Source organism: Odocoileus virginianus, chromosome 15, assembly GCF_023699985.2.
Source record: "Odocoileus virginianus isolate 20LAN1187 ecotype Illinois chromosome 15, Ovbor_1.2, whole genome shotgun sequence".
Taxonomy (NCBI): domain Eukaryota; kingdom Metazoa; phylum Chordata; class Mammalia; order Artiodactyla; family Cervidae; genus Odocoileus; species Odocoileus virginianus.
In genome coordinates this window covers 1,842,238-1,861,650 of record NC_069688.1, presented here as the reverse complement: position 1 = coordinate 1,861,650, position 19,413 = coordinate 1,842,238, and the positions used below count along the sequence as shown (strand labels likewise).

The 19,413-nt window shown below is 47.1% G+C and overlaps 1 protein-coding gene across 5 annotated transcripts in view; it reads right to left on the bottom strand.

Annotated features, from left to right (window-relative positions):
• TRAPPC9 (trafficking protein particle complex subunit 9) overlaps positions 1-19,413 on the bottom strand; it is a 393,547-nt gene that overhangs the window by 149,386 nt on the left and 224,748 nt on the right. For all 5 annotated transcript variants that reach the window (XM_070476949.1, XM_070476946.1, XM_070476948.1 and 2 more), the window contains one exon: positions 11,972-12,114. In XM_070476949.1, coding sequence (XP_070333050.1) covers positions 11,972-12,114 — 143 coding nt within the window. The remainder of the gene's footprint in view (positions 1-11,971; positions 12,115-19,413) is intronic.

Genomic DNA, 19,413 nt, shown 5'->3' with positions numbered 1-19,413 from the left:
ATAAAAAAAATCTCAACAGAGTTCTGGTTTTGGTCAAACTTGATACACTAATTCTAAAATTCATATATAAGATCAAAGGACAAGAACATGTGAAACAATAACGAGAAAGGTCTTTGGAAGGGATTTGACCAACCAGATATCAAGAATTGCTATAAAGCTGTAATAATGAAGGCCCACAGTAGTGGCGGAGTGATAAACACATCAGAGAAGGAAAAAACAACCCAGAAGCAGACCCATGAATGTAAAGTAATAGTAACTAAATCTGTAATAGTCATACACCGGAAGCATATATATATATATATATATATATATATATATACACATATACATATACATATTTAAGCAAAGATGAATTAAGAACTCCAGACCTCACTGCAGGCTAAGTCTCACATTAACAAGGCTGAGCGAACAGCGCATGGCAGGAGGTTATTACAGTATCATTTCTATCAAGTTTAAAATACTTTAAATTACTCTGCATTGCTGATAATAGTCAACTGAAGGGTAGTAGTCACTCTCAGTGAGGGGGAAAGAGAATAGGGTCACAGAGGAGCACGCACAGCTTTAAGAGCTTCATTTTTCTTTCTTTAAGTTAGAAAAACAGGAGCAAATGCAGCAAAGTGTAAAGCTCTGACAAACCTGTGTGGTTGGTGATTATCAGTAGCTAAGTCATGTCTGACTGCGACCCCATGGACTGCAGCACGCCAGGCTTCCCTGTCCTTCACCATCTCCCGGAGTTTGCTCAAACTCAGGCCCACTGAGTCAGTGATGTCATCCAATCTTCTCATCCTCTGTCACCCTCGTCCCCTCTTGCCCTCCATCTTTCCCAGCATCGGGGTCTTTTCCATTGAGTCAGCTCTTTGCATCAGGTGGCCAAAGTATTGGAGCTTCAGCATCAGTCCTTCCAATGAGTATTCAGGACTGATTTCCTTAGCACTGACTGGTTGGATCTTCTTGCAGTCCAAGGGACTCTCAAGAGTCTTCTTCTCCAGCACCAAAGTTTGAAAACATCAATTCTTCGGTGCTTAGCTTTCTTTATGGTCCAACTCTCATATCCACACATGACTACTGGAAAAACCATAGCTTTGACCAGACAGACCTTTGTTGGCAAAGTGATGTCTCTGCTTTAGCCTTTCTGTACATGTTACTTACACTTAACATGTTTTTTAATAGATCTTTTTAAAGTCACTTAGGATGTTGCCTTAGCCTGGGCCCCCACCCCTCAGGAAGCTGAGACTGAGAAGAGGGCTGGGGTGGGAGTGGGCATCTGGGGAGGGGACGCTGAAGGGAGCAGGTTGAGCTGTAGGCTGCGCCTCAAGTTTGCCCTCAGGCGGAGGACAGGGGATTACTTGTCAAGCAGCCCCCACCACCCAGCTCAAGCTTCCCTGCAAAGAGTCAACGCCCCACACTCACTGCAGGCCCTGTGCAGGGTGAGCACCTGTGCTTCAGCCTCAGAGAAGACCCTCAGAACATTCCAGAAATCGAGAGCTACCCAGCGAAGTGGAGCTGAGGTGCCATCAAGTCACCCTTCGTAAATCTGGCTGCCACAGAGATGGCTAGTGTGAGACATGGGCTAGGACTTGAGGCAGAGAACAAGACGTGCATGATAATTTTTTTTTTCTTAATTAAGTGCATCTCCTGAAATCATGGGCTTCCCAGGTGGCTCAGTGCTAGAGAACCTGCATGCCAATGCAGGAAATGTGTGTTCAATCCCTGGGTCAGGAAGGTCCCCTGGAGAAGGAAATGACAATTCACTCCAGTACTGTGCCGTGTGTGTGCTTAGTCGCTTAGTCATGTCCGACTCTTGCAACCCCATAGACTGTAGTCTGCCAGGCTTCTCTGTCCATGGAAGCCTCCAGGCAAGAATACTGGAGTGGGTTGCCATTTCCTTCTCCAGTGGATCTTCCCGACCCAGGAATTGAACCTGGGTCTCCTGCATTGCCAGCAGACTCTTTACCGACTGAGCTACAAAGAGTACTCTTGCCTGGGAAATCCCATGGACAGAGGAGATTGGCAGGCTAGAGCCCGCGGGGTCACAAAAGAGTCAGACACGACACAGCAACTGAACAACAACCTGAAATCATAGAGATAACAACTGACTTCAGATGTAATGGCAAAGGAGGGCCTCTCTGATGAAATGGCATTTCATTTCAGACCCACACGATAAGAAGGCAATCGTATGAAGGCCTTGGAGGAGTGCTTTCCAGAGAAGGCAATTAAGGCCAAATCTTAGAGCAGGGTGGAATCAAGGGACAGAATGAGCCAAGAGCAGAGAGGAGCAAAATTAATGACAGAGTAAAGGTCGTGCAAAAAGTTCAGATTTTATTCTAAGGATGATGGGAAGCTATCTTTAGAGTCTTGAGCAGATGACTGACATGAATTGGTTTATGCTTTTTAAAAACATGAGGAGTTTTTATTCTGGAAAAGATGGAGTAAGCACAAATAACCCATCCCCTGTCACCCCTACTGAAGCCAACTATAAATCCTACATACAATGCAGGCAGCAGCTATCTGATGGTCTGAAAAGTAAATTATAGAAGGTGGACTTGGGAAGGTGATCTGAAATCCAAGTTCCTCTGAACATCATGAAAGGGTGGGAGAGGGGGTCCTCTGGGCTTGTTCTTTTTTCTCCTCTCTTTCTCCAGTCCCCAGACCCCAGGCAGTACCTCTATGAAACAGCACCATGATGGCAGTCACTCAAGACCAGGACACCAAGGGACCCAGGTGACCAGTCCCACAACCACAGGGCCAGTCCCCATCGTTTGATTTCCCCTCGCCGTCCTCTGGCCAATGAGTCCCACACACAGGCACGCAGCAGGGCACTCAAACCTTGGCTCTGCTGTGGAGAGACAGGGAAGGGAGGCCCCTGGACAGTGCTGGGGAGAATGTGGAAAGGACAGAGGTGAGGACAGTGGTTTGCTAAAGTGGTACCTGACCTGGGCTCACTGTGGAGCGAGCATGAGGAGACGGATCCTGAGCGGCAAGCCATGGGCTCCAGTAACTGAGCTCCAAGAAGGCACCCAAGGGACCAGACCAGGGAGAACTGCAGACCCGGAAACCAGAGCAGCCTGGCCCACAGAAGCCACGCAGAGCTGTGGTACAGACCACCCAGCGAGACAGAAACACCCATGCTCCCTTCAGGATGCAAGCAAGGCCCCGCATCTCACGGCACTGCGTGTGCAGTGTCCGTAACCTAGGTCTATAAGCACAGAGCATAGGAAGGACCCAGGAAAAAGCTGATTTGCAATGGAAAATAAAAATCAATAGACCACAACTTCAAGATGATAGTCTTATCCCAGAAAGACTTTAAACATGTTCTGCAAAGTAAGGGCAAACACACTTGAAACAAATGAGAAGATAAAATCTCAGCAAAGAAATAGAAGATGTAAAGAAAAAGCAAAGAGAAACTTCAGGAAAAAACTGAAAATTTCACCAGGTGGTGAATTATCTAAGTAACTGAGGGGATGAGTTGCTATAACATCAGAAAGCATACAGAATAAACACCACCACTGACCAACTAAGAACCTGACACTGAGCGAACATTCCGCCATCAAAATGGCAGGATATCCACCGTTCTCAGGCTATACACAACATTTACCAAAGTAAACCGTTTTTAGGCCATGGGGGGAAATAACCTCTAGCAACTTTAAAGGATAAAAATCACACAAATATTTTTTTGAATCACAAAGGAATTAAGCATATTTGAAAACAGATTAATAATATATCCAACGGAAACAGTGGAGAGGAAGAAAAGGGGGGGGGATAAAAACAGTCCTATGAGACAGGAAAAGGAGTCATAGGAGTTTGAGAAGAAACAAAACAAAACGCACACAGTTTTTGAAGAAATATGGCTGAAAATTCCCCAAATTTGGCAAACATACACACACATACACATAAATGTACAGATTCAGGAAGCTCAACAAACCCCGAGCCATATAAATTTTTTAAAATCTATGCCCAGAAACATCCTAATCAAGCTAAACTTTAAAAAGCAAAAGGAAAGAAGTCATTTAAGTAAGTCATTTAATTTCTCTGAACCTCGGTTTCCTCAGTGAAGACAAGAATGCCTATGTCATGGAATTATTAAGAGGCTCCAACAGAAAAAAAACAAAAAAAAGAAAAATGAAGGAACGTTGTAAAAGTGCAAGCAGAATAGTGCATAAACAGGGGGGTGGTGATTGTTATTAGCTTGGCTGCAGTCAGTGGGGCAGCAAGCGGAAACGCGCACAACCCTGCCAGCAAAGCAATCCCAGCTAATGATTCAACACTGACTCAGCGAAAGTGAATATGAGAAACTCCCATGCCAAGGTCTGAGTCTGTCTAAAACCATGGCACCACGCCCAGAAAGTTAAGTGGGGCTTTCTCCCCAAGTCTGGATGAATTCTTCTAGGCCTCTAGGTTCCAAACATCACCATTCCATTGATCCTAGGGGTGCAGTATGTGAGTGAAGACACAGCCAAGCTGGTAGTGATACCCATGAAGACCTTTGGCCAAACCCATGTGGACAGAGGAACCTGGCAGGAGCTGGACTCGACTGAGTGAATGACACTTTCACTTTCTCCATCCTGAAACTGGCTACTAATTTTTCAGGAAAGAAGACTGATTGATAACAGGCAGTTAGTTAGTTTAGTCACTCAGTTGTGTCTGACTCTTTGTGACCCCATGGACTGCAGCACGCCAGGCCTCCCTGTCCATCAGCAACTCTCAAAGTTTACTCAAACTCGTGTCCATTGAGTCGGTGATGCCATCTCATCCTCTGTCATCCCCTTTTCCTTCCACCTTCAATATTTCCCAGCATCAGGGTCTTTTCAAATGAGTCAGCTCTTCACATCAGGTGGCCAAAGTATTGAAGTTTCAGCTTCAACATCAGTCCTTCCAACGAATACCCAGGACTGATCTCCTTTAGGATGGACTGGTTGGATCTCCTTGCAGTCCAAGGGACTCTCAAGAGTATTCTCTAACATCACAGTTCAAAAGCATCAATTCTTCAGCGCTCAGCTTTCTTTATAGTCCAACTCTCACATCCATACATGACTACTGGAAAAACCACAGCTTTGACTAGATGGACCTTTGTTGGCAAAGTAATGTCTCTGCTTTTTAATATGCTGTCTAGGTTAGTCACAGCTTTTCTTCCAAGGAGCAAGCGTCTTTTAATTTCATGGCTGCAGTCACCATCTGCAGTGATTTTGGATCCCCAAAAAATAAGTCTGTCACTGTTTCCATTGTTTCCACATCTATTTGCCATGAAATGATGCCATGATTTTAGTTTTCTGAATGTTGAACTTTAAGCCAACTTTTTCACTCTCCTCTTTCACTTTCATCAAGAGGCTCTTTAGTTCTTCTTTGCTAGAGACCACATATGCCTGTGCTCAGTCGTGTCCAATGCTTTGTGACCCCATGGACTGTAGCCCACCGGGCTCTTCTGTCCACATGGGTGGACGGGATGGAGAGCTTTCTTGTAAGTCTTAAGAAAGCCAGGAAGCTTATTCAATCTAATGTGAAAGTCACTCAGTCATGTCCGACTCTGTGACCCCATGGAGTGTAGAGTCCATGGAATTCTCCAGGCCAGAATACTGGAGTGGGTAGCCTTTCCCTCCTCCAGGGGATCTTCTCAAACCAGGGATCAAAACCAGGTCTCCTGCATTGCAGGCGGATTCTTTACCAGCTGAGCCACAAGGGAAACCTTCAATCTAAAGTGACCCCCAAAACAGAACAAATCATCAGCATGTTCTTCTGGTGATATAATCACATCTTCACTCCTGCCACACAGATTACGGAGCTTCCAAATCTTGCTGAAGACGCTGACAGTAGATTTACCGTCCATTAGAACCAAGTTTCCCAAAGAGTGACATGAAAGGGGACTCATGGGAGGGCCCAGAGGAAGGGACAGACGCATGCCTGTGTTCTCGAACACTGCAGCATCGCCTGGAGAAAGAGCTGGAAAGGGAGAAACTGAAAGCAGAGACTCTGAAGGCTGTTGCAACGATCCCGGAAAGGGAAGAGGAGGCCGGCCTCAGGGACAAAGGTGACACGCCTGAGTCAGTCCAGGGCTACTGAAGTGGAAAGGACAGATCTGGCGACCGGTGGAAACACGGGAACATTTCCCTGTGGCCAGCTGACACGAACCCGGCCTCTGGGGAGGATCTCAGGGCTGCACGTTACTGAAGGCAGGAAGAGCCTCTGTTTCTGAGCTTTTAGTTAGTAAGTTTTAAAATGTTCCCTGTAAAAGGAAAAAATTTTGAAATGGAGAGAATCAAAAAGACACAGGATAACAAGCATCGGCAAGGATGTACAGAAAACGGCAACCTTCATACCCTGCTGGTGGGAACGTAAACTGGTACAGTCGAGATGGAAAACAGTCAGGCAACTCCCTAAATGGTTAAACAGTTACCATATGATCTGATAATTCCACTCCTAGGGATACCCAAGAGAAATGAAAACACAAGCCCACACAAAAACTGGTACATGAATGTTCGTAAAACCATTATTCCCAACAGCCAAAAGGTGGAACCGACCCATCAACTAATGAATGGATAAACAAAATGCCACATATCTGAACAATGAAATATATTCCCACATAAAAACAAATGACATACTGATGCCTGCTTGTGGGTGAACCTGGACAACATGATGCCAAGTGAAGAGAGCCAGTCACGTTTTGTATGATCCCACTTATGTGAAATTTCTAAAACAGGCAAATCTATTGAGACAGAAAGTAGACTGAGGTGGTGTGGAGGGAAACAGGAGGAACTGGTGACGGGTATGGGGCTTCTGCTGGGAGAATGAAAAGCTCTAAAATCAGATGGTGGTGATGGTTGAACAACTCTGCGACTATACCCAGAACACCGAATTACACAGTTTAAGTGGGTGAATTGTGTGGTATCCAAAGGATGCTTCCATAAAGCTCGGGGGTGCAGGCGGCAAGGGCACAGGGTGATGGAGACGGGCCCTGCAGGCTCGTGGCTCAGCCTCACGGCTGCTGCACCTCACTAGGGCCCAGCACTGGCACCGCTGTGGTCTCGACACACTCGCTATCTGTTCCATTACACTGTCTGCTGTGCATTCATGATGGACCGCAGGCACGAGAGAAGAACCACAAAGCCCACACATTAAGGGGGGCAGGAAAATGACTGAACGCTGGGACACCTGGGCCTCAAACCCAAGGTAAAAAGGTGACACAGACAGCTAGGGCACAGTCAGCCTTTCATTCTCTGGGAATGAAGACCAGGCCAACTTATAAAGGGCAGAAACATGCTTACAAGTGACAACTTGAAATCATGGTTCATGGGATCGGCATTTGACATTATGATGATTAAAACTTTGAAAATGCCAAATGCAAAAATTCCAAGTGGAAGGTCACAAACAGCTCTGGCCAGTTATCGATGACAGACAAACTACCTTTTAACATACACTCAATCCTAAGTCAGGTCTGACGTGGGCCTTTTTAATCGGTGTTTATAAATTAAACTCCTTAATATAATTAGTGTGTTCCTGCTGCTGCTCAGTTGCTAAGCTGTGGCTGACTCTCTGTGACCCCCACGGCCTGCAGCACGCCCAGGCTTCCCCGTCCTTCACCATCTCCATGAGTTTGCTCAAACTCGCGTCAATTGGTGTATGCTACTTGCTAAACAGAATCTTTAAATCTGTCTTTAAGCAACGAATATTGATAGCATTTTAAAATGAACATTGAGACATAACATTCAATAATATAATGGTTCAAAACAAAATTAAAATAATCGATAGTAATAATTTAAGAATGTATATGATTAAGACATAAAATAGGACCCTTTGAGGCACAGCTGCGAGGGGAGACAGACAACGGGAGGTGATGCATGGCCTGGGCAGCCCCTCAGGACAACACCGGGGACCAGAGGAGTCTGACTGCCACGTCAACCGAGACGACACGCCCAGCGGCTCCGCCACGGCCGGTGTCGGGGATGGGGTGGGGGTCCCAGCTCCTGCCTGTACGGGTCTACACTATTCAACGCCTGGAAAGAGGATGAGAAGTGTGCTCGTCACTTCAGTGAACACACACCAACAGGAGCAGGAGGGGACGGAGCAAATGCAGTAAGTCATTAATCTCCTTCCAACTGGAGGCTCCACGAGTGGACCAGAAGGAGAGGGTAACCCCGGGGTGGGGCGCCGGGCAAACAGCGGCCTTGGGTTTTGAGGCACAAGAGTCTTCCTGATGTTCAGTCACTTTTGTGCCCCTCTTAACATGTGGTCTTCATGGCTCTCTGCTTGTCCCCGTTACATGCACAAACCAGACAGTAAAGCACAGAGGATATGATGTGCTCGTCAAGACCACATGAAGGAACTGATGCCTAAAGAAACAGGAAATGACTTGCTCAGGACCACAGAGCAGATGAGAGGGAGAATCAAAATCTGAAATAGGAGGCTGGTACACTGGGTTCTGAATCCTGCGCTTGTTAAAACCCTAAATTCTCGTTAAATTAAAAACCCATTCAAATCAACACAGGAACCTGGAAAAGATTGACTGTGATAAAATCTAGCACTGCAAGTGCCTTTATTACATGTCTGTGAGCATGGGCCCCCCACAGCGTGGAACAATCCCACCCCACGGGAGGAAATGGGATTTTTCTAAATGGCCGGGGAGAAGCACCATGGTGTGTCAGGCAGGTTGTGTGATTTCTGTTAATAATGTAATAACTCCCACACCTTACACCCTGGCTCAGGGGAGTGCATTTCCCACAGAGCTCAGAGCAGCGATGTGTAAGATTGGATCATTTATCCTAACGGTCTAGGAAGAAATTGCTCCTGAGGAGGGGAAGGCAGGGTGGCCCCATCCATTTCAGTCTGTCCCCAACAACATTAGCAGGCGGCGTGGTGTAAAAAGTGAATCTCAAAGGTAATTGATCTCCTAAATAAAAGTCAGCTGAAAGCTAGGTACACCCCTGAAGGAGGATGGTTAAAAAAAAAAACCAAAGAGAATTCCACCTGCCATCTACGCTGTGCTTTGGCTCCGGGAAAACACTGGCCCCTCCATTGTTCAATTTGAGGGGGGCAGAGCTGGTGACCACAGCAGTGGGGACAGAGGGCTGAGGCCGGGAGAGATTCAGAGATGCTTCCACAGACAGAGCAGGTAAGGGGAGCCCAGGCCTCTGGAATCCCACTTCAGAGCACTGTGGGAGGAAGCAAGGGTTTTGCTAGACAGAAGACCAACATTCAAATGCATCTCTTTTGCTCATTAATGTACAACCCGGGGTGAGTTAACATCTGCATACAGCAACGCTGACTTAAAAGGGTTCTCTGAAGTTTAAATAGGACACTGCACAGTGGATCAAGGGCATGACTAGGAATAGGGTGGGTCCTGAATAAATGGGATTTCTCTGCCCTGACTTCTTTTCTAGAACTCTATCAGTAAAAAACTACCAATGAGAAAAAAAGGCATAAATCATCAGCACTAAAGAGAGGAACTGGTGGCTCAGCTGGTAAAGAATCTGCCTGCGATGCAGGAGATCTGAGTTCGATCCCTGGGTCAACCCACTCCAGTACTCTTGCCTGGAGAACTCCATGGACGGAGGAGCCTGGCAAGCTACCGTCTACGGGACCACAAGAGTGGGACACAACTGAGCGACTAAACCACCACGGCCAATGAGACGAGCAGATACACAAACCAGCCCAGCCCAGGCACAAGTGAGGTATTCTGGTTTCAGGACAGGGTACATGAGTCTTTTTATGCCAGCAATAAGGCTGCCTTTGGATGAATGTATGGCTTCTTTTTGCATCAAAGTCAGCTTGAATGCCCATAATGGCTCCAGCTAACATGGATTCGGTCATCTAGCTGTGAATCTGTGCTGCGGACCCCTTGCAGTCAGGGTATCTGGAAGCCAGTCTGTCACCGGCAAGCTGTGAGACTCTGGGAAAACCACAGGCCTTCTCTGGGCCTCATTTGTGACGCAAATGTGTTAAGCCTGGCCATCTCTGGGGACGCCTGACTCTAAAATGGCCCGATGCTAAAAGAAAATTCTCACCTGGGACCAAGATGAAAACCAGTGTCCACAGAAAACCATGTCATGTCAACCTGAACAGAGTATAGATAAAATGCATAATTCTGCTGTATTTCAGGCCAACAATTTATACAGGTCTCTAAGGAAACTGGGGCATAAATATCAGAGTGGGGACTTTGAACTTTGTCCAGTAGGCACTGGGAAAGTCTTCAAGCCAGACAGTGATGTGGAAACATTTGTATTTACAGGACGATATAAGAGCAGGCTGGAGGCAGGGGAGTATTTCTAGAGTCCCAAGGAAAGATGGCAGACCTCAACTCACAGGATCAGGGTTCAGCGAGACTAAGCAGGAAAGGAGAGGGATTAGAGGAAATCAAACGTCAACCCAAGAGCAGGGAAAAGAAACACATAGGCCAAAAGGAAGAGAGTGAGGCCGGTGACCAGGAGCCAAACCGCACGTCAGCCTACCACCAGCTCTTCCAGGGTACTGCACCAAACCACGCGGCAGCAGTATTTCTCATCTTAAATTGTCATTAAGAACTGCAGGGGCCATGACATGGAAGCCAGATAGCAATAGGGGGAAACGAATCCAACTTGGTGACAATCTGCACTGCTTCTCAGACCTATTTATGAGAGCGGTGGCAGCAGGAGATGAGGGGACTAGAAAGAGACGCATGCCAGGGTGATGGCGGAGCGGTCTGAACGCACGGGAAGGGCCTGAGAAACTCCAACAGCATCTGGCAGGCATCCCGGCCAAAGCTCCCCGCCGGCAAGTGCTTTGATGCTTTATACAAATTCAAAACAGAGGCGAGCGCTGGCAAGAGAGACCATTACTCTGTGGATTGAAAAAGTGATAGATGATGAAATGCGATGCTGAAAAGCCCAAGCTCAGCCATTAATTCTCACTGAGGCCATTCCCCAGGGGCTGGGAGAAAAGCAGTCTTTCCTATGAACTCAAACTGCCCTTACTTTTGGCGGGGCGGGGGGGGGGGTGCTGCTGTATCACTCTAAAGAGAGTTTTCTATCGACATTAACAACCCCCGTTATACCCTGTGGACGGCAGAGCCCATGGGTGGAGGGGGCTACTGCACATGACATTCTCTGCCCCCATGGTCAAGGATGGACAGGTAAGGACGGCCTTAACTCCATCAAGCATAAGTACCGCTGGGCCACTCCATGCTACCCGGGAGGCAAGGTGTCCCTGGACAGGGGGACGGAAGCACCTGCGAGGGTCAGGACCTGCCTTTCGAAGGCTGCTCACCACTGGGCAGGAATCCAACCCCACAGGGTCTCCAAGTGTCTGGAGCCCCACCCAGCACTATTTCCAGGTCATCACAGGTCAAAGTTTGGGGTGAGAAACTGTCATTCTCCCACCTAAGGGAGGACAACCTTTAGTATCTCTGGCCTCTTCTGGGTCTGAAGGAGACAAACGGATTTCTTCCTCCCTGAAGGAAGGCTAGGCCGGGAGAAGCAAGCAGGAAGAAAAGCCTCCCCCAGGGAGGGCACTCTGGGCAGAAGTGACCCCACCCTCCCGACAGCCGGGGGCTCCAGGAAGAGCAGGCCGAGATGCTGGACGGCCTGGCCCTACAGAGCCCTCCTGGGAGGACCGAGGACAGAAACAGGCAGGCTGGGGTCCTCCAGAAGGGTCCAAGGCACAGGGCCACGTGCCGAGTCCCTGCTAACAGGAGACCTGCGCAGGACCGGAGCGAGGACAGGGCCCAGGACGACGAGCAGGAACCGTGTCCTGCCCCACGATGACCACAAGCAAGCACGCTGCAGGGATGACATGATCACCACAGCGTGGGCCAAGTGGGAAGGCCGTCCACTCCGTCTCCCTGAAGAGGCATTTCCCTACACTGCCCGTTGATCTGATGAAGACCGGGGGAGGCTGACCACCCTGGCACATTGGGCGGCGGGACCAAGATGAACACCACGGTCAGAACTGCAGGTGCAGTGCCGTCAGCCTCGAGAGCAAGGCTGGCAAAGAGCTGAGGTGCACGTACCTGGTGGCCGGCAGGGTACTGACCCGCGTGAAGAACACAGACGGCTCCACCTCCACATGCAGCCCCAGGGCCAGGTTCCTGTAATACCCTTCAATGTGGCCTGGGCCTCCGGAGTATTTGAAGTTCAGGACAGCTTCCAGGGTCTAAAAAGATGGAAGAAAAAAAAAAGGTCAGTTACTAATCCCTGAGCCGACCGCCATCTAGCCATGGGGCCGGCCTCACTCAGATGAGGGGACGGCGACCCCACGGGGAAGTGATGAGCACCGGCAGCCCCACCCAGGGCCGTCACTGGCACCTGACCCTGGTGCCATCTTTCCTCCAAGGATGCCCCGCATCCAACAACACGCACACACGAATGGAGAGAAACTCGAGGATGACTCTGTGATGCGATCGAGCATTTCAGAGAGACAAGTGCATTTCAATCAGCATCACTTAAACATACGGATCAGGCTGGAGTGGTGGGTGGGCGCTTCCATGAGGGAGCTGGAGCATGGCTTCTAGGCTAACAGTGAGTAATGCTGACAAGCCCCAGACTCGTGCAGACAAGGGCATGAGGCAGCCATGGAGCCAGAAGGCCAAGCAGGAACAAGTTCCTTCCAGGAGGGACGGGGTGGGGACACCTCACCAGGGGCAGAGCTGGCTACCACACAAGCCAGCAGGAAGGAGTCAGTTCAGACGTCCATGAACTTCTAAGGGCTGAGAAGGGGCTCTACTAACAGTGGAGACCCTCCAGACGCAAGGACAGTTCCCACCCATGCCAGGCTCTTCTCCAAGGACCTCCCCTGGCGGCTTGCACACTCCCCTGGGGGCTGGCAGGGGCAAAGGTGCAGGGGAGCCTCCCTGGGTGGTACAGGCATGGAGGATGTGGTCAGCAGCCACCAGGAGACAAACACGAAACAAAAACCCCAGCTCCAACGCCCTGCCCCCATCCCGCCCCCATCCACACCCTTCTCTCCTCCAAAGCAAAATCTTTAGCTTCTGGAGGTGGGGTGACCAATGCCAAGGGCACACAGGCAGAGGTAAACATCCATCCTAGTGAGGCAAGGACAGGAGGGTCAGGATCCTAGAGCGACGCCACCTGAGACAGAGCAGGAAGCCCGTTAGGGCGCCCACCTCTAGACCAGGCAGAGCCCAGGCCCAGGATGCGGGCTGCGGCTCCAACTGGGGATGGAGACAGCGGAAGGACAACAGAGTGCCCCCTCTGCTCCTGCGCTGACCTAGCAGGCCCCCAGTAGGAAGCCCCCGGGGTAGGAGGGAAGGTGTGGAGAGACCCCCGTCCAGGCGTTGGCAGGCAAGGAGGGCTCAGGGCTGAGGAGAAAGGACCTTTATAGGGAAAACGCTTGGAACCTCAGCAGCCCCTACCACCTTCCTCCCCCTCCCCCAGCATGATCTGGAGCCTATGCCGCACCAACAGTAACCATGGCAACAGGAAATCTCAACCCCAGCTCAGTTCCTCACTAAAATGACTCAGCCTTCCCCAGTAAGGTCCTAAAACAGGCAACAGCACACTGCGGCCCATGGGCCAGACCTGGCCTGCAGCCTGGCTCTGTATGCCCTGGAGCTGAGAACAGTCTTTTACATTTTTAAAGGGTTGTACAACAAAACAAACGACAAAACCAAAGAAGACTATGCAACAGAGACCACAGGCGGCCAGCACAGCTGAAATATTTATCAGCTGCTCCTACACATAAAAAGTTGACTAATAAAACTCTTAAGAAGCAAACATAGGAATCAATCATCAGGACCTTGGATTAGGAATAATTCCGGAGAGAGCACACCAAGAGACAAATGGCTGGAGTCATGGAAACCCAAGGAGGGCAGAGCTTTGGGGAGGAGGGCGGAATGCCCACTGCTGCAGCCACGCCATGTAAAGCGGGCCTGAGAACGTGCCCACCACATCAGGAGACTGGCTGGGCTCCGGTGACCCTAGTGGGGGGCGCTTCCCACAAGAGGAAGCGGGAGGGTGAGCTGGGAGCACTGTTGGGCGGTAGAGTGCCGGACGGGGCCTCAAAGTCACATGTTCAGGGTGGGGATTCGAGCACACACCCACTCACGAGAGCCTCGGGAAGCCACGCGTCCCACCCACAGAGCAGGCCCGCCCGCCTGCCCTCCTCCCCGCGCTTCACCAGTCACGACTCAGTAAGCCATCCACGCGAGACACGGCGCTTAGCCCTCAGTTACTGCTTTCATTGGCCCAGTCCTCCTCTCCAAAGGAGAGGCAGGCACAGCTACTAAAGTATTTAAAATGAAAGAAAAGCACCGTATGTGCGTGCTGTCGGGTACCATCCCAGGTGGAGGACAGCTCTCCTCTGGGAAGGACACGGAAAAAAATCCCAGAGACAAGCAGCCTGGTTCAGCAGGTGGGAGGCCAGTTAAGCTTGGCTTGATGCTCTGGCTAAGTGAGATCTTGAGCGTGTTGTCCCATCACTCAGCCTGTTTCTTAACTGTTAAATGGGGCTAATGATTAACACCTATCTCACTGGACTTTAGTGAAGACTCACTGAGAAAGTGAAGTATAAGCTCAGGCAGGCACTCATTAAAGAGACACCTTTCTCCCTCTGCACCCTGACCACTCAATACCTGAAGGCAACATGGCTTAAAATAGGAAGAAAGGGGAAATGGATTTTAATGCCATTTATTTAACATTTTTTGTATCGTGGTAAAATACACATAAAACTTACAATTTTCTCCATTGTTAAGTGTACAGTTATTTGGCATTAGGCATTTCCCCATTGCTATATAAACATCACCACCATCCATCTCCAGAACTCTTTCATCTTCCCAAACTGAAACTCTGTATACAAACTACACAAAAATTCCTCTTCCCCTCCCCCCAGGCTCTGGCAACCACCACTCTCCTTTCTGTCTCCATGAATCTGACCGCCCTAGAGACCTCCTGTAAGTGGGATCGCAGCACTTTTGTCCTGTTGTGACGGGCCTATTTTTTCAGCATAGTGTTTCCACGGTTCATCAGTGTTGTTTCAGAAAATAATTCCTTTTTAAAGTTGAATAATATTCCACTGAATGAATGTACCACATTTTTTTTATCCATTCACTTGCCAACAAATGCTTGGGTTGCCTTCACTTATTGGCTATTGTGATTAATGGGGTTATGAACATGAGTATGCAAATACCTGTTTGAATCTCTGCTTTCAATTCCTTTGGGTATATCCCCCAGAAGTGGAATTGCTGGATCATAAGATAATCCTGTATCTAGTCTCTGTAAAGAATCACCATACCACTTCCCACTGTGACAGAACTATTTTACATCCTAACAGCTGTGCACAGGATTCCAATTTCTCCACATCCTCAACAATGCTTGTTTTTTCCTGGTTGACTGGTTGTTTTTAGTGATCACCATCCGAATGGGGGTGAAGTGGTATCTCATTTTGGTTTTGATCTGCATTTCCCTAATAACTAATGGTGTTGAGCATCTTTTTATATGCTTAATGGCCATTTCCATATCATTGGAAAAATGCCTACTCAAGTCCTTCAGTCCCATTTTAAAAGCTCATTGTTCCAACTCGTCTCCCACCACTCTTCAAGGAGGACGTGATTACACCTGAACTTTGGTACCGCTGGTTCTCTTAACCTGTATAAATGTTGCTCCTCTTTCATGGCCCCCAGCAGCCATGCCTTCTCCAGTGAGATGGCTGTACTGCCTTACTTTAAAATGACTCAATGAAATACAGATTTTAAAAAAAATACTCAAGGATCATATTATGGTCTCACCAAAATCCCAAATTCTTTTTCTACAGCATATAGCACTGTACTGTAATCTCAAAAGGACGGCCAAGTTTACATCTTAAACTTTTGAAAACCCTTGTTGTCAGCACAAGGTGAGACCCCCTCATACACACATCCCAATAATTCTTTCTGTAATGACTTTTTTAATCCAACAGACTTCCATTTGTTTGGTCTATTCTTTCCTTCATCTTTTCAATCATTTCCTGGGTACTTTCTGAGTGCCAGGATCTGTGCTTAGAACAATGAATACAGTAGGGTCCCTGATCTCAGAAAGCTCACTGTCAAGTCAATGAATGTCTGAATAAATTAACTGATAAATAAACAAATAAAGCCAATCCATCACCCAATATAGTCATGGCAGTCTCTGCAAATGCAGGTATGAGGGTCAAGGAAATAAACAGATTCTCAATAATGGCCTTGAAAAGCCAAAATCTGTGAAGTAATTAAAAAAAAAAAAAAAAAAAAACACCTCATGCTTGCTTTTTTTGTTTTTTAAAGTAAACTTACAAGTTGTCTCCAGGGACTGATATAGTAGAAACCACCTGGGAAATAAGCAAAAACTATACACAGAGAGGTAACCATCAAGTACCACATAACAAAGAAGAAACTGTATTTTTATTTTCTTGGAATTGGCTATTCCCTTACACTGTAGAGAAGTCAAGTAAAAGATATAATTATGGGGGGAAACACATAATTTATTAAAACAAACACAGAACAGATTTTGTGAAATTACTGCATACTATTACCTTCCTTCCTTGATTAAAAAAAGCCTTCTCAGCTCCATAAAACTAGAATATTTTAATAAAGCCATAATGTGGGCTGATAAGGGAGAAGACATGGGATGCCCACGCTTTATTTCTATCAAAATGTAAGGAGAAGCAATGCACTACTGCGCCGTAAGACTCTTCCTTCTTCAAACATGTGACAGTCTTAATTTGTGGGAAGATTTACTATACAGATCAGAAACGGGCAAAGAATTAAAGAACAATTATTTCTTTTCTAGCTATATAGTAATTTGTTATTTGAGCTGAAATGAAAGGTCTTTCAAGAGCTGCCTTTGACTGAGCACCTACTAGGTGCCAGACGCTGTGCTACCCGAGCTTCACGGGGGCTCTAACATTGAGAGCCCTCCAAGGAAAGCCCGGTCGGCACAAATGCGCAGCTCAGTGACCGGCCGAGGCCACGGGCCCGGGTTCAAATGCAGAGCTGCAGGGCGGCACAGCCCGCGGTCTTCCAGAGCAGTGTCCACCCATCCGTCCACCCACACGTTCACTCACTCACCCTGGATGCATGTCCACTAGAGTGAGGGGCTGTGGTAGGAGACATGACGCCATCCCTGTGGGCTCAGGTCTAGTCAAAGACGCAAGCCCCCAGGCCCCTAAGACAACTGTGATATGCTATGTCACAGAGAAGTGCCCTAGGATGTATGAGGATACAGGAGAAAAGAGGACTGTGTGTGTCTGGGGTAGAGCTGTATAAGAAGAGACCACAGCCCAGCAAGGGAGAGAGGATTGGGCGACCATTAAATAGAAATTGGACAAATGACAAAAGAAAAAATCAATTAAACTACAACTCATTTCATGAAAGTACCAATTAAAGCGACAATCCTCTAAGTTAGGCTGATCAAGGAAAAAAGAAATGAGAAACTGGTTACTAATATCAGGAATGAAAATGACTATCAGTACAGAGCACACACACACGAAAGGGATAATAAAGAAAGAGGGCTGAACAACTTCGCGTCAACAGATTCAGCAACTTAGGTGATGGGTACATGTTACCAAATGGAACCAACAAGAAACAGGAAACTCAAAGAACCTCCTGCTAATTGAAGACAGAAGATTTATAAATTAACACGGGATTTATAAGTGAGCATGAGATTTATACATTAACACACCCTCCTAAAAGAAACCCCAAACTCAGATGGCTTCCCAGCTGAATTCTGTCAAAACCTAATTTTAGATACAGTACCAGTTTATACAAACACATTCAGGAAAAAAGGGAGAAAAAGTTTCCATTCTTTTTATGAGGCCAGTATTATCCAAATGCTAAAAGCAAAAAGCTACAGGCCTATATTCCTCATGAATTTAGATGTAAAAATCCTCAATTATTACTGAGTCAAATACAGTAAAATTTAAAATGAGTAATACATCATAACCAGTAAGCTTAACAACTGAAGGTTTGGTTTAACGTTAGAAATCAATCAATGTCATTCACCATATTAACAGACCATTAACAGACAAAATAGAAGAGCCATATGATTATCTCAATAGCTGCAAAGAATGCAATTGAAAAAATTCAAAACCTACTCATGATTTCTTTAAAAATCTCAGCAAAATAGGCATAAAAAGGGACGGCTTCAATCCACAAAGTGCACCAATGAAAAACTTGCAGTTAAAACCAATTTAATCATAAACAATGTTTTGCCTCTAAAATCTAGACTAAGGCAAGGACACAGCTGTCATTACTTCAATCAACAATATAATAGAGATCCTGGGGAAGTCAATAAAGCAAGAAATTAAAATCATGTATGTCAGAAAGGAAGAAGTAAAACTGTCTTTTCATAGATGACACAGTCATGTATCCACAAAAAAAATCTTAAATTATCTACTAGAACTCTCAGAAATTGCTAGTGGTAAGGTAAAATTTACAATCACTTTGGAAAACAACAAAGCAATTCCTCATAACTTAAGCCTAGAATTAATAAATTATTCAGTAATGAAACTCCTACCAAGAAAAATAAAAACATATATCCATACCAAGAACATATGTGTAAATGTCCCTGAGAACTTTATTCATTGTACAAGATTAATGTAATCTCAATGTCCAACAGGAGGTAGGTGACTAGATGAACAAACTTTATGAAATACTACTACGCAACAAAGTGGAGTCAACTACTGACAGACACAACACGCGAAAATCTCCAAAACATCATTCTGAGTGAGAGAGTATATACTGCAGGCTTGCATGTATAGGAGATGCTAGAAAAGGTTACTCTTTAGGACAAAAAGCAGATCGGCGTCTCCAGGGTTGGGAGGCAGGACAGGACTGGCTACAAAGGGGTCAGGGAAATGTGCGGCAGTAAGAATATTCTATATCTGGATGGCTATGCTTCCCTGGTGGCTCAGATGGGAGAGAGTCTGCCTGCAGTGTGGGAGACCCTGGTTCGACCCCTGGGTCTAGAAGATCCCCTGGATAAGGAAATGGCAACCCACGCCAATATTCTTGCCTCGAGAATCCCATGGATGGAGGAGCCTGGAGGGCTACAGTCCACTGGGTGGCAAAGAGTCAGACATGACTGAGCTTTTATAAAACTTTTTACATATAGTTCTTAAATATATTGAAAACTTTTAAATATATAACTTTTATGCAGTTGGTGTGGCTGCATTTTACAGAATGCAAATTACACTCAGTAAAGGTGATTTTAGAAACTGATCCTGATACTCAATAGGCACAAAATCACTTGCAGACACTGAAACAGGACTCCGAGGCCACTGTGTGGGGCATGCGGATAGAGCGCCACCTGTGTCCGCGGATGAGCGTGGAGCCTCAGGAATTCGAGGTTCTGGCCGGAGCCAGGGTGATGAAGCAAGGTTTCGATTCACTCTGAGAACCTCACACGACCTTGGAGAAGTCATGTTCCTTCTTCAGTCCTCGGTACACATATCTGTAAAATCTGAGTCTTCCCACCAGTTCTC